General features: G+C 36.7%; 2 protein-coding genes across 3 annotated transcripts in view; one reads left to right on the forward strand and one right to left on the reverse strand.

Moving 5' to 3' along the window:
• The window catches only part of LOC123534228 (poly(A)-specific ribonuclease PNLDC1-like), a 60706-nt gene extending 52562 nt beyond the window's left edge, over positions 1 to 8144 (forward strand). For both annotated transcript variants that reach the window (XM_045316374.2, XM_045316375.2), the window contains exons 19-20: positions 5057 to 5155; positions 7514 to 8144. In XM_045316374.2, the coding sequence (XP_045172309.2) occupies positions 5057 to 5155; positions 7514 to 7580 (166 nt within the window). In that variant the 3' untranslated portion in view covers positions 7581 to 8144. The remainder of the gene's footprint in view (positions 1 to 5056; positions 5156 to 7513) is intronic.
• A 4054-nt stretch (positions 8145 to 12198) lies between these two features.
• On the reverse strand, positions 12199 to 14668 carry LOC123533841 (uncharacterized). The gene is made up of 3 exons (XM_045315756.2): positions 14453 to 14668; positions 12658 to 12833; positions 12199 to 12333 (listed from the first exon to the last, which is right to left on the reverse strand). Exons 1-3 carry the CDS (start codon positions 14558 to 14560, stop codon positions 12279 to 12281), a joined length of 339 nt encoding a protein of 112 aa, XP_045171691.2. The 5' UTR covers positions 14561 to 14668; the 3' UTR covers positions 12199 to 12278.
• Between the last annotated feature and the right edge of the window lie 1267 nt (positions 14669 to 15935).

Below are 15935 nucleotides of genomic sequence, written 5' to 3' on the forward strand. Positions count from 1 at the left end.
ATGCAAGTACATTCAGCTATCATTTAAAGGCATATAGGTTTGAAACTTATTTTTTCTTTTTCTAGGTCAATTACCAACCTCATTGGGTCAAGTTCCATAACTCTGACATGTATTTTGAGCAAATTATGCCCCCTTTTGGACTTAGAAAATTCTGGTTAAAGTTTTACATGCAAGTTACTATCTCCAAAACTAATGCAGATATTGAATTGAAACTTCAAATGTATCTTTGGGGTTATAAAACTAGTTGAAAGCACCAAGTCCCATAACTCTGACCTTCATTTTGGCCAAATTATGCCCCCTTTTGGACTTAGAAAATTCTGGTTAAAGTTTTGCGTGCAAGTACATACAGCTATTACTAAAAGGCATATAGATTTGAAACTTATTTAATTTTTCTTTTTCTAGATAAATTACCAACCTCACTGGGTCAAGTTCCATAACTCTGAGATGTATTTTGGGCAAATTATGCCCCCTTGTAAATCCTGGTTAAAGTTTTACATGCAAGTTACTATCTCCAAAACTAATGCAGATATTGAATTGAAACTTAATATCTGTCTTCGGGGTTATAAAACTAGTTGAAAGCATCAAGTCCCATAACTCCGACCTGCATTTTAGCCAAATTATGCCCCCTTTTGGACTTAGAAAATCCTGGTTAAAGTTTTGCATGCAAGTACATACAGCTATTACCAAAAGGCATATAGATTTGTTTTAACTTAATTTTTCTTTTTCTAGATCAATTACCAACCTCACTGGGTCAAGTCCCATAACTCTGACATGTATTAAGGGCATATTATGCCCCCTTTTGGACTAAGAAAATCCAGGTTAAAGTTTTACATGCAAGTTACTAACTCCAAAGCTAATGCAGATATTGAATTGAAATTTCACATGTGTCTTTGGGGTTATAAAACTAGTTGAAAGCACCAAGTCCCATAACTCTGACCTTCATTTTAGCCAAATTATGCCCCCTTTGGACTTAGAAAATCCTGGTTAAAGTTTTGCGTGCAAGTACATACAGCTATTACTTAAAGGCATATAGATTTTAAACTTATTTTTTTCATTTTCTAGATCAATTACCAACCTCACTGGGTCAAGTCCACTAACTCTGACATGTATTTTGGCAAATTATGCCCCTTTTTGGACTTAAAAAAATTCTGGTTAAAGTTTTACATGCAAGTTACTATCTCCAAAACTAATGCAGATATTGAATTGAAACTTCACATGTGCCTTTGGGGTTATAAAACTAGTTGATAGCATCAAGTCCCATAACTCTGATATGCATTTTGGTCAAATTATGTCCCCTTTTGAACTTAAAACTCTTTTGATATTTAACATTTTGGGTAATATTTTCCTGCTTCTGGGACAATATTTCGAATAGTCGAGCTTAGCTGCTCTTGTTTGACGTAGTTATGGCCCCTTTCCAACTTATAATTTGCCAGACTCATGGTTTCCGGACACTAACTCAGGATAAGAAAGACTTGACAGATTTAAATAATTTTCGGTACACATCATAAAATATGGGTCAAGTTCAACTTTGACTACAAACCACCAATTTTATAACGTAGTTATGCCCCTTTCCAAATTAAAATTTGCCAAACTCATGGTTTCCAGACATAAACACATGGAAGGCTTGACAGATTTGAATAAATTTTGGTACACAGGTGTAACATCATAAAATACAGGTCAGATTTGACTTTGCCTACAGACCATGATTTTTTTGACGTAGTTATGGCCCATTTCCAACTTAAAATTTGCCAAACTCATGGTTTCCAGACTCATGAAAGGGTTGACAGACTTAAATAAATTTTGATATACATTTTGATACTTTCTTATGGTTGCCATACTTCATTGACAAGGCCGTATTGTGGGGGTATTATTCGTCACTCCTGTGACAGTTCTAGTTTCTACCTGATCTATATGAAACTGGATCAGAATATTTATCTTATCTGTACAAAATCTAGTTATGCTTCCCTTCAAAGAAGGAAGGGTATATTGTTTTGCAGATGTCTGTCGGTTGGTCAGTATGTAGACCAATCCGTTTCCGGATGATAACACAAGAACGCTTGGGCCTAGGATCATGAAAGTTGATAGGATGGTTGGTCATAACCAGCAGATGACCCCTATTGATTTTGAGATCAGAAGGTCAAGGTCACAGTGAACCAAACGGTTTCCAGATGATAACTCAAGAACGCATGGGCCTAGGATCATGTAAGTTAATAGGGAGGTTGGTCATGACAGCAGATGACACCTATAGATTTTGAAGTCAGTAGGTCAAAGGTCAAGGTCACTTTGACCAAGAACAGTTGAACTTTTGTGCACAGTGACCAAATAATTTCTGTTCTTTTTGCAATTACTGAATGCATCTGGGGGGGGGGGGGGGGGGGCATATTTCGTGTCCTACGAGCTCTTGTTCAAGTTTGAACCTGGATCATTACAAGGGTCCAGAAATAGGTTACTAGGTCAAATAGTAGTAAAACTGTACAAACTGCAAAGTGCTCAAGGTGAGCTTTCGTGATCGCCGTGTCCGTCATCGTCCGTCGTCAACAATTTGACTGTTAACACTCTAGAGGTCACAATTTTGGCCTAATCCTAATGAAATTTGGTCAGAATGTTACCCTCAATAAAATCTTGGACAATTTCGATATGGGTCATCTGGGGTCAAAAACTAGGTCACCAGGTCAAATCAAAGGAAAAGCTTGTTAACACTCTAGAGGTCACAATTTGGGCCCAATCTTAATGAAACTTGGTCAGAATGTTACCCTCAATAAAATCTTGGACGAGTTCGATATTGTGTCTTCTGGGATCAAAAACTAGGTCACCAGATCAAATCAAATTAAAAGCTTGTTAACACTCTAGAGGTCACAGTTTTGGCCCAGTCTTAATGAAACTTGGTCAGAATGTTGCCCTCTTTAAAATCTTGGACGAGTTTGATATTTGGTCATCTAGGATCCAAAACTAGGTCACCAGGTCAAATCAAAGAAAAAGCTTGTTAACTCTATAGAGGTCACAATTTTGGCCCAGTCTTAATTAAACATGGTCAGAATGTGACCCTCAGTAAAATCTTGGACGAGGTCGATACCGGGTCATCTGGGATAAAAAAAACTAGGTCACCATGTCAAATCAAAGGAAAAGCTTGTTAACACTGAAGAGGCCACATTTATGATTGTATCTTCTTGAAACTTGGTCAGAATGTTAATTTAGATGATTTGAAGGTTCGATCTGAATCTGGGTCATTTAGGATCAAAAACTAGGTCACCAGGTCAAATCAAAGGAAAAGCTAGTTAACATTGTAGAGGCCACATTTATGACCATATCCTAATGAAACTTGATCAGAATGTTAATCTTGATGATCTATAGGTCATGTTCAAATCTGGGTCAAGTGGGGTCAAAAACTAGGTCACTAGATCAAATCAAAGGAAAAGCTTGTTAACACTCTAGAGGCCACATTTATGACTGTATCTTTATGAAACTTAGTCAGAATGTTAATCTTGATGATCTTTAGGTCAATTTCGAATCTGGGGTCAAAAACTAGGTCACTGGGTCAAATCAAAGGAAAAGCTTGTCAACACTCTTGAGGTCACAATTTTGGCCCAATCTTAATGAAACTTGGTCAGAATGTTGCCCTCTGTAAAATCTTGGACGAGTTCAGTATTGGGTCATCTAGGATTAAAAACTAGGTTACCAGGTCAAATCAAAGAAAAAGGTTTGTTAACTCTATAGAGGTCACAATTTTGGCCCAATCTTAATGAAACTTGGTCAGAATGTTACCCTCAATAAAATCTTGGACGAGTTTGATATTGGGTCATCTGGAATCAAAAACTAGGTCACTAGGTCAAAACAAAGGAAAAGCTTGTTAACACTGTAGAGGCCACATTTATGACTATATCTTCATGAAACTTGGTCAGAATGTTAATTTAGATGATCTGAAGGTCCAGTTTGAATCTGGGTCATGTAGGATCAAAAACTAGGTCACCAGGTCAAATCAAAGGAAAAGCTAGTTAACACTGTAGAGGCCACATTTATGACCATATCTTAATGAAACTTTGTCAGAATGTTAATCTTGATGATCTATAGGTCACTTCAAATCTGGGTCAGGTGGGGTCAAAAACTAGGTCATTAGGTCAAATCAAAGGAAAAGCTTGTTAACACTCTATAGACCACATTTATGACTGTATCTTCATGAAACTTGGTCAGAATAATTATCTTGATGATCTTTAGGTCAATAGGTCAGGTGAGTGATACAGGGCCTTCATGGCCCTCTTGTTATGATCTTTATGCTAAGGTTGAATCTGGGTCATGTGGGGTCAAAAACTAGGACACTAGGTCAAATCAAAGGAAAAGCTAGTTATCAGGGGTTAGAATTAGGTCAGGTGAGCGATACAGGGCCTTTAGGGCCCTTTTGTTTTAGGAACTGTCAGAATATTTGTCTTTATGAAATCTAGGATGAATGGGACACTGGATCATCTGAGGTCAAAATAGAAACAATTTGTTGATATTTTTAAGTAACATCATGCTTCATATTTTGGATGAGACTTTGTTGGGAGGTGTTTCTTTACAATATCTAGGTGAAAAAATAGGTCATAAAAACCTATATCACACTAGAGGTCATATTGTGTACCTGGTTTTCCTGAAATCTGGTTGTAATATTTTAAATCAATGGCCATTGCAAAACTGGGTCACCATGGTAAATCTTAGTCACTAGGTCAAATAGTAGAAAAACATTACATTTTGAAGTCACATATTTAAATGGATCTTCATAAAAATTCCCCTGTTCATCTAGTTTCATGGTGAATGCAACTGTTACCTTGCATGACATGGCTTGTCATGACATAGATTTAAGGTCAAACAGTGAAGGTCAGGTGAGTGTCTCAAGGCCATCATGGCCTTCGTGTTTGAAAGTTAGGCTTAGATAAAATTCCTGAAATGAAAAAAAAAACAATTTATCCATCCTATACTACTTCAGTTTGTGGCATAATAACACTGATACATGCATTTTATGATTACTGTTTTGTGATAAAGATCAAAAGATTGTTATAGATACATTTTGTGACTACTTTTGCAGTGCAAGAGATATCTTACGAGCTTTCAAGAAGCACAACACAATTTATGTGACCAAATACAGCGTGTGGAAACACTCCCCTGTTGTTAGAGGGCTCCTATGGTAAGTTTAACCTAATTAAAGCAATAATTACAAATGCTAAACCTGCGCCATTGTATGGTTATTAGGTATAAAGGTTGGAATTTAAGTATATAGACTTTTACACATTCCTTTTTACATTAAAATAAGTGTCTGCACAAAAGTGTCTAATACTAGGAAATTATTTATATTTGTGGGGAACTTACTATACCCCAACAGGTAGCTATATTGGAATCTCTTAGTTCTGTCTGTCTGTCCGTTCTGAAGCATTTAAGACTACATCTTTGACATCACAGGAGGGAATTTTATTTAACTACATACAATGATCGATTGCAATGAGAGGAAGTGTTGAGCTGGAAAATGTAACTGGGTCTTGAATAGCTTTTAAGTTTAACACCCTTTATGTATGGAAATTTTACATGTTTTATCATGTCAGACATTAACTTTGAATCCTGTGAAGGGAATTCAATGTAACTTGTAAAAAAGATAGAAGCATACTGTAAAATCATTTAATTTTGTTGGCATGAAATTTCATGGTTTTGGTCAAAAGGGCAATTTCATGGGGATATGAATTTGTGGATTTCAACTTTTGAACATTAAATGAATGGGAATTTTACTTGTTCTTTGGGATAAAATTTTGTGGATTGACCCAACCTTGAAATCCACAAAAATTAGTCCCCCACAAATATTAATGATTTTACGGTACTGCTCAGAAAACATAACTCTTAAAATAAACTATTATAGAATTATTTCCCTTTTTGTACCCCCGACAACAAAGTTGTAAGAGGGGGTATACTGGTTTCAGGTTGTCCGTCCGTCTGTCTGTCCATGCCCGCAAAATGATGGTTAAGTGACTGCATAACGGTACTTTCTCTTTGATGTCATTCATTCCGTTCTGTTTATGTGACTATTTTTCTTTTTATGTGACTGTTAGAACAATAGAGAGAACAATGGGGGTGTCACATAAAGACCGTTTCGTTAGAACGTCCGTCCGTCCGTCCGTAGACACAATCTAGTGCGCACCATCTCTCCTCATCCCTTTGACATAATTTAATGAAACTTCACACAAGTGATCAGTAACAACAGTAGTTGTGCATGGGGCATGTTAGGTTCTTTCAGAAAAAAAATTGCAGAGTTACGGGACTTTGTTTTTTTGTTACTATACTATATACATAGACACAATCTTGTGCGCACCATCTCTCCTCATCCCCGTGACACAATTTAATGAAACTTCACACAAGTGATCTGTAACAACAGTAGTTGTGCATGGGGCATGTTAGGTTCTTTCAGAAAAAAATTTTGCAGAGTTATGGGACTTTGTTTTTTGTTACTTTACTATATACATAGACACAATCTTGTGCGCATCATCTCTCCTCATCCCCTCAACACAATTTAATGAAACTTCACGCAAGTGATCAGTAACAACAGTAGTTGTGTATGGGGCATGTTAGGTTCTTTCAACAACAAAATTTGCAGAGTTATGGGACTTTGTTTCTTGTTAACATACTATGTACATACAGTTTGCATATGCAATCTTGTGCGCGCCTGATCTTCCGGACCCTTGCACACAATTTAATGAAACTTCACACAAGTGATCAGTACCAACCCTAGTTGTGCATGGTGCATGTTACGTTCTTTTAGATAAATATTTTGCATAGTTATGGGACTTTGTTTTTTGTTACTATACTGTATACATACAGTCTATATACATACAGTCCACATAATTATGCAATCTTGTGTGCGTCAAATTGCAATGTACTGTGTCAGTGCATGTGGGGGGTACATTCATCACCTTTAGTGATAGCTCTAGTTTACTTTGATTATAACATTATAGCATTTTTACAATGAAGAGTACCTTAACGCAGTGACATTATGTCTAGTGCTGGAATCTGATAGATCTTGATACATGATAGATGGAAATTACAGGCAGTAGATACCAAACACTATAAATGTATGCACGATGGACTGTTATATGTCGGGCATAATAATTGCACAAGGGCGCAGCCCGAGTGATATTATTTGTATGACATATTACCGCCTAAATGTGTAAATAGTGTTAAAGCACTGTTATTTTGATTCTAATATGCCCTTAACCTAAAACAGATAAAATATAGAAGTGCTCTTTCTTGGTCGCAACAAAAACTTTGATGTCACCGCACAAGTGTTTTAACAGAGACAAGCATATTAGAATTATATATAACATTTAGCTCACTCATTTAGAAAAATACAAATTTATTTGAATTAGTCCCAAATCTGTTTCATTCAAAAATATTGTAATATTGTTTAAAGAGATGTAATGACAGAAACAATGGGGTGTAAACTGTCCGGATTGAATTGTCACTATCCTTACAAGATAAAAAGGTGGTTCTTTTCTCATTTTAGGTCAGGAGTTTTGCTGACAGGAAGTGTTTGTGTGCTGGCTTTGCTGTCAGGAGATAAGAATTCTTGAATATCCCCAAGACTGGACTGTTAAACTGTTACATGGTGCTGAGTAGGCTGAGCAGGCCCTGTTGATTGACAGAGTAGTGCTGGAAAAATATTTCTTGTTATATATTGAACATCCAGAACAGTAAAAAACGAAGCAACAATAGCTCTACAAATAAACAGATAAAACAGAAGAGCAGGCTCGTTGTAAACACAGCAGCTAGCAAGATGTTTATTTGAATTTGAATTTAATGTGAATCTGAGTGTGAATTTTTGAATTAATTGTGAGTTTTAACTCCCAGAGCGGAAGTATCTTTGGGCAGGCCTAGTTTTAAGTTTGTTTTTATCATAGCGGTTTTGTCTGGGACCAATACCTGGATTACCTAAATAAACAAGAAAATGCAAAATGTCAGGGTTTGTATTTTGAAAACCTACCATTGTTCATTGCTTTTTAATATTTACATTTGTAAATCATTATACTTTAGATACAATTTTACTTTCAAATTGGTTGAAAATTTGAAGAAAACACATGTATTTTACTTTGTCAGATAAAAGGGAAGTAATTACCAACAATAAAAAAGAATATTTATTTATTTTGTTGGGTTTAATGTTGCACCAACACAATTATAGGTCATATGGCGACTTTCCAGCTTTAATGGTGGTGGAAGACCCCAGGTGCCCCTCTATGCATTATTGTATAGCGAGCGGGCACCTGGGTAGAACCACTGACCTTCCTCACATGAAGAATTCAACGTCCCGAGTGAGGCTCAAACCCACATTGATAAGTGGCATGTGATTTGAAGTCAGTGACCTTAACCACTTGGCCAAAGAGGCCCCCCAATAAAAAAGAAAGTTAACATTGGTTTCTGTAATCTTGACTGTTGAGCTATGGATGTTTTGTATAGAACTATATATGGAAACTCATAGAAGTGTGTAAGGATAACATCAAGAATATTTTTCCTAGAAGTTTTAAGGCTCAGAAGTGAGAAGCTCTGACTGTAGACTGAAAATGTAACTCTGACTAAGAAGAAAATTTTTCAAAAATAAGTAATGCTAGGATAAGTATTAGTCAAAAACTGACAAGTGCCCTCATTTGAACAAAAATGGGACAACATCTTAAAGTTATGTTACAGACCATGCTTGATGAAGATCCATCCAGCGGCTCATGAGAAAAGTCTCCTAAGATTTTTTTCTATTTTCTGGTGGTCCTTAATAGGGGCCAAGCATCTGATTTTTAACAGTTTGAGCTAAAAGTAGAAAAAACTTTATACAACTTCTTCTCATGAACTGCTTTATGGATCTTCATCAAACTTGGTCTGTAGCATCGTTATAAAGTCTACTCACAATTTTGTTCAAAAGTGGGTGCTTGGCCCCTTGTAGGGAAATGATTTCCACTTGTGAACCGCTTGACGGATCTTCATCAAACTTGGTCTGTAACAACTTTTAAGTTTTTTTTCCCAGTTTTATTCAAAGGGGGTTGCTTGGCCTCTTGTAGGGGCCACAAGAGCTAAAAACAGAAATACCTTTAAACAATGTCTTCTCATGAAACGCTTTCATCTATATCTACATTGTTACATCCTACTGTCAGACTTCTATGTGGGTGATGATGGCTTTATGGGTCTTCATTAAACTTAGTTTGTAGCATCATTTTGAGGTCTTTTATATATTATAAATGTAATTAAAAGGATGCAATTTGCTCCTTAAAGTGGCTGCTACAGTTTAAGATAGAAAAAACTTTTAAACAACTGCTCGAGAACCGCTTGATGAATCTTAATTGTAGCATCACTGTAACCTCGCCCAGTTTTATTTAATTAGGGACACCTGTCCTTTTCTAAGGGTCTATGTGTTAACTGCTTGATGGACAATCATTAACCTTGGTCTGTAGCTTCATTATAAGGTCCTCTATCAAGTTTGTTCAAATGGTCATGCATTGCCCCTTTTAGGGGACACAGTGCTAAAAAACTTTTATCATGACCCGCTTGGTGGATCTTCATCAAACTTTGTCTGTTGCATCATTAGAAGGTCTGCAAAATTTATTCAAATGGGGGCAATTGGACTTTCTCAGGGGCCGCTAGAGCTTAAATCTTTATATGACTTCTCATGAACCACTTTATGGATCTTCATCAAACATTGTCTGAAGCATCATTATAAGGTTGTTGCCTCATGCAGGGACCACTAGAGCTAAAAATAGAAGAAAAAACTTTATACAACTCTTTTTAATCCCCTGCCGTGGCGGAGGGATTATAGGAATGGTCTGCGTCCGTCCGTCTTTCCGTCCTTCCGTCCGTAACAAACTCGTGTCCGGTCCATATCTCCTAATCCCCTTGAAGGATTTTCATGAAACTTGGGTCAAATGACCACCTCATCAAGACGATGTGCAGAACCCATGAGTCAGCCTTGTCTGTTCAAGGTCAAGGTCACAACTCGAGGTCAAAGGTTTGAGCCTGCCATTTTGTGTCCGCTCTATATCTCCTAAACCCCTGGAAGGAATTTTATAAAACTTGGGTCAAATGATCACCTCATCAAGACAATGTGCAGAACCCATGAGTCAGCCATGCCGGCTCAAGGTCAAGGTCACAACACAAGGTCAAAGGTTTGAGCCTTCCATTTTGTGTCCGCTCTATATGTCTTAAACCCCTGGAAGGAATTTTATAAAACTTGGGTCAAATGATCACCTCATCAAGACGATGTGCAGAACCTATGAGTCAGTCATGCCGGCTCAAGGTCAAGGTCACAACTTAGGGTCAAAGGTTTGAGCCTTCCATTTCGTGTCTGCTCTATATCTCCTAAACCCCTGGAAGGAATTTTATAAAACTTTGGTCAGATGATTACCTCATCAGAACGATGTGCAGAAATTATGAGTCAACCATGCCAGCTCGAGGTCAAGGTCACAACTAAGGGTCGAAGGTTTGAGCCTTCCATTTGGTGTCCACTCTGTATCTCCTTAACCCCTTGAAGGATTTTCATCAAACTCTGGTCAAATGATCACCTCATCAAGAACTCATGAGTCAGCCATGTCAACTCAAGGTCAAGGTCACAACTGAAGGTCAAAGGTTTCAGCTCTGTATCTCCTAAACTCCTTGAAGGATTTTCATGAAACTTTGGTCAAATGATCACCTCATCAAGACGTTGTGCAGCCATGTCAGTTCAAGGTCAAGGTCACAGCTATAATCAAAGGTTTACCCTTTCACTATCCATAGCAGTGGCGGGGGATTTAGCTGTCTTTCAGACTGCCTTGTTCATAAGCTGGTGATGGATCGTCCTCAGTTTTGATTTGCAGCATCTTTGTAAGGTCCTCTCCCAAACTTGTTCAAAAAAAAGCATATGACCTTTTAAATGCCATTAGAGCCAAAAATAGAAAAAAAGTTTCCCATGAATGGCTTGATGGATCTTCATCAAACTTGGTCTATGGCATCATGTTAAAATCTTCTCCCAAATTTGTTAAAATGAGGGCAATTGGCCATTCATCAAATATGGTTTTTAGCATTTCCTGTTTGGCACCAAATAACTTGTACTGTGTTGGCACATCGTAAAGTGCAAATGGAAATGATAATGCAGTATCCTATAGGGTATTTACAAGGTAATGGAAATACAATGCATGCTTGTCACATGTACCTTGTGTTTCCCTGCTTTCAGCAATACTATTGTCCCTATTCACTATTACTCTCTGCATTTCTCCAGACATTGTTTCACTGGAATATTCTGCAGATCTTTCAATATTCTGCACTTCGATCCTGTCAAAACACGTGCTTGCAACTCTGGACAACATGCTTAAAAACAGAATGTTATGAACGGAGAAGTCGCGATTTCCATCCCTGGTGTGGAAACTGTTTTCTCTGATGATTTTGCATGAAACTATGTGTCTGAAATCATTCATCCTTTTTGGGGTAGTTGTCAATATTGCGAGGAACAGACAGTATCTGTATACTGGTTATGTTAACTGACCACGGTAAAATAACTTGAATGCCGTTGAAAAACGTTAAACCCATGAAATAAACACTTCATACTTCAGACCGATTTTGTTCTTAACTGAACTGATTTACCGACTATCAGATTGTTGAACCAAACATTAGTAGAGACTTCAAAATCTCTTGGCGACCTTTTACGAAAAATGTTCAAGTTATTCTGATTCGCCATAAAACATAGCCGTCAGAACAAAAAATAAAACAGTGTACGCACATCTTAATCGCTAATCAGCAGATTTTATAATAATTTCACAAAGCTGTTTTTGGGGATGATCATATACAAAGATTTTTCTAATTGAACAGATTTGGAAAACGAGCATTTGCTACAACCGTTTTAGTTGTGAAACTTTGGTGTGCGATATAGGACCATGACGGCTCTCTTAATATATTTCTCAAAAACCTGTCGGCCACCTGCCATTCAGAACCGATGTAATGTCCTTGGTCCGATGTGTTGTTCCTCTTACTTCTTTAACAGTAGGACGGACGGACAGATGAAAGGGACAAATGATTCTAATGTACCCCGCTCACCTCTGCGTAAAACGGTTTTGTTTGAGGTTGTGAGAATGGAGGGGAGGGAGGTAAAAGTTAAAGCATTAAAGAAAAATAATGGATTTGTATCCTATTGCAGACGTGATACAGGTCTATTCCTGTGCAGAAAAATCGAGCCAGATACATACACAAAGATACATCAGTTTAATTTTTAGCGTTACATGTACTCATAGATGTAGACAAACATATTAAATCGACCAAAATACATGTTAGTTTCCAAGTTGCGCCAATGCAACTGGGACATCAAACAGCTCTACAACTATCCTATATAGAAAAGAAAAATGTATTTTGATACTTTTATTAGTTTTGATGTTTTAATTCTTATACCTTTAAAGCTGAAACGACGGCGATAGCATTTAGATTCAGTTACATAAACAAACCTGTATGAGGATTCTCAACCTGGGACTAAAGGGTGCGCATTTCCACTAGGTAATGTCTATATATACACCGTTCCATTTCCACTACCGTCCGTGAACAGGCTACTGCACATATTTTCATTTTTTGTCGCGTTAGACGCCCTGTGGGTTTACACTTCTATTTTATTTTAGAATTATTTACTAAATATAAATGTTTTGGAAGTCAGGTTACCTGTTTCCGGGCAGTTTTGTCGTTTCTTTCAATGTTTCGAAGAACTTTTTGTAGTATTCTTGAAGATTAGCTGTATCCTGAAAAATCTTCTTGCAATGAATTTGACACCACATCGCAGGGTCCCGGGAACCAGCACAAAATGTCGGCGATTCGGGATGAATAGTAACGTAAATATACTGAAATTAAAGTTGTAAAGTGTTATATCCACTTTATAACGATCAACTAAACAATGATATTACAGTCACCGAATGTTTGCAGATGATACCATAATATACCTTACCATCAAATCCATTGCAGATAGAATAGCTCTCCAACAAGATCTCGTTAGCTTAGAAACCTGGGAGAAGATATGGTCCATGGAGTTCAATCCTGACAAATGTGAAATCCTTAGAATCTTTAGAACTTATAATCTTTAGAAAAAAATCCTGTAGTTTACCCCAAGCAACTTCATAACATAGAGCTAAAAACATGTGAGGCAGCTAAATACCTAGGCATAACCATCTCCAAGGTTTAAACTGGTCTAAACACATTGACAATATTACTTCCAAAGCAACTTCCGCTCTTCGCTTCATACAAAGAATTGTCAAAACTGACAATAAAAAGGTCAAAATTGCTGCCTACAACACCTATGTTAGTCCACAATTGGAGTACTGTTCAAACCCTGGCATCCATGGCTAAAAACTTTCACAAGTAAAGTCGAAAAAGTGTTCAACGGTCAGCTGCCAGGTACGTCATGTACGACTACTACATCAGTAGTGTTACCCAAATGTTGAACACGTTAGAATGGAATACACTCCAATACAGAAGGTCATTCAACTCATTAATAATGTTTTACAAAGGGCTCAGACAGTTGCAGTCGACCAATCCCATCTTATCCCAACTAGAAACCTAAATTACTTAATCCCCATGTCTCACACTCACTACTTTTCTAACTCCTACTTCCCAAGGAACATCCCACTCTGGAACTCCTTACCAACCTATGTTAAATCTAGCCCCAGTCTCAGTATCTTTAGAGAGTGGCTGGCGGTGGTCAGTATGTAATTGCATCGCTTTTGTCCTATTTTAACTGGATCCATACAGTCTTTTTAGCTTTTATTCCCTTAACATTTGTAACACATCATTTCTTTAACAACTGTTTCTCTAACAGCGCCACCCAGTGATAGTCGGAAATAGGATGTAAATGAGATGTAGATGCCTGATATGTTAGATTTTCACCGGAAGAATTAGCATAAGTGTAATTTTAACAAATATTCTTTGTCTAAGGAATGATACGAATATCAATATTATCTCCCTTCTCCTATCTTGGTTTTGCAACCAACCAAGACCGAAAGTTTAAGCCTTATTAAAATTTGCCTTTTAGTTCGTATTGTTGAAGTATCCTAATAGCTATCAACTAGAAACTATATTGTTTTTGTTTATTTTTAATCACATTAATTCGAGATAATTTTATCACAGATATAACTCTCTGTAATAGGTCTTTTTGCTCCTTAAGTAAATCTCAATTACTGAAAAAACCCATATTTTTTAATGTTTCTAAAGTGTGATTCACCACCTTTTAAACGACGTCAGCATCAAAATTTAGAGTAATACCAAAATTATGAAGCGGCTCTGTTTATTCGATCTTATATTGTCCTGATTCCACAATTAAATAAGTGAAGAAATGCATCTTTAAGAAACTTATGTATCCCAGTTAGAAGTTATGATTTCATAGGCATTGAGGTAGTCCAAATATGTGCCTGTAGTTACATCCCCTTACAGTTCTAATATAAGACAGACTAATGAAATAGTGGCTTACCTCTAAAGGAAGCTGAGTAACTTCCGCAATGCATTTTGCCATGCGTTCCTCAAACTTCTCGTCTAAATCCGTTCGCTTCATGTTTGTATACACTAAACAAAGAGGCATTTTTACTTTATTTTTAATTTAAGTTGTTTTAACCTACTTTTTGAAACTGATCTACAGTGTATAATATTATGAATATATATTAATTTTTCATTGATAAATAACCGCCCTGGTGTGGTAAGTGTATACCCGATAGGTATTATCTAAGATAACGTAAATTTAGGTTACATGCAATCATCACTTTTATGTGGGTTAGTCTGAAAATCCTACTCATGTTTAAATGTTTTACTTCAAATATCCTCGTAATGTCAGTCCATCAAGCTTAAATGTTAAGCGCCAGCGAATCTGTATCAGACAGTATTCAAAAATTATGATAAAACCGTATATTAAAGCTCTGGTCTCGTGCTGTCTAAGATACAAAATAAAGTGGTTAGTGTCTGTTTGTTGCACGTTGTCTTAGAAAAAAGGCATACTTGAGAAAAAGGGCAACATAAAACCCCTTTTCCACAATTCTTCTGAGTCAAATTAAGTTCGCGCCGCCGGGTGTTGAGAGTAATATAAGTAGCAGAAGAATGTGTTGGTCTGACATGAAAGTTCTCGTAGGATATACAATAGAAGACAATGTTACCTTCTGCCATTGGTTTAAGCATCTCTTTACTGGCATCTCAATATAGGTTTCTATGTCAAATTAGAATGTAAATAAGAAAATATTAGCTGTATACTTACGTATTCTGTTTTGAAAACGCTATGTTTAGAATTTTATGTACTGAGGAGACAAACTAACTTACGTACTTTGTGCCACATTACTGGAAATTAAAGTAATTTGTCTTGGGGAATTCAAGAGCAAACATGCAACATAACAATCTACTGCGTCTCCGGAATGACATTTTTAGTAGTAAATTAGAATTATTTTTTGCAGATTTGAAATCGTGACTGTTATACCGTATGACCCATGAAATATTTACCAGGAAATAACAAATTTAAATATTGAAATATGAAGATCAATATTCAATGGCAATTTGATAGATTTTAGACGCAGCTATTAGAATGTAAATTATCCGAATACACACCTTAACTATGAAATATAGAAACCACTTCCAATATGGTTGAAATGTGTTGGTTATCAAGATAACTTAAAGGGCGCCAGGACGGAATTTTCATATCCGCCAACACAAAAAGTTGACATAAAAATATATGGAGTTCAGGATCATCATTTGTTGTAATTTTGTGCGAAGTCTGCCTCTTTGTCATGCATTCGCGCTTTTGTCCTCTACCACAACTCGACACGGCAAAAGTCAGTCACCATGGGTTAGAGACATTTCTATCAATGTTACATAGAATGTTAATAAACTTACATAAATTTTTACAACAAAATCGAGCATTTAAAACGATGATGTACAAGTCAGTTTCTTTGGAACAACATCAATTGTATTGATCA

This window comes from Mercenaria mercenaria, chromosome 12, assembly GCF_021730395.1.
Source record: "Mercenaria mercenaria strain notata chromosome 12, MADL_Memer_1, whole genome shotgun sequence".
Lineage (NCBI taxonomy): Eukaryota > Metazoa > Mollusca > Bivalvia > Venerida > Veneridae > Mercenaria > Mercenaria mercenaria.

Bases quoted from the DNA above. Each gene is read 5' to 3' on its own strand.
- LOC123533841 (XM_045315756.2), bottom strand. From the start codon at position 14,560: ATGCCTCTTTGTTTAGTGTATACAAACATGAAGCGAACGGATTTAGAC. The intron at 12,834-14,452 runs GTAAGCCACTAT...CTTTAATTTCAG, and splicing joins TTACTCAGCTTCCTTTAGAG to TATATTTACGTTACTATTCA. The intron at 12,334-12,657 runs GTAACCTGACTT...TTTTCTATATAG, and splicing joins ACAAAACTGCCCGGAAACAG to GATAGTTGTAGAGCTGTTTG.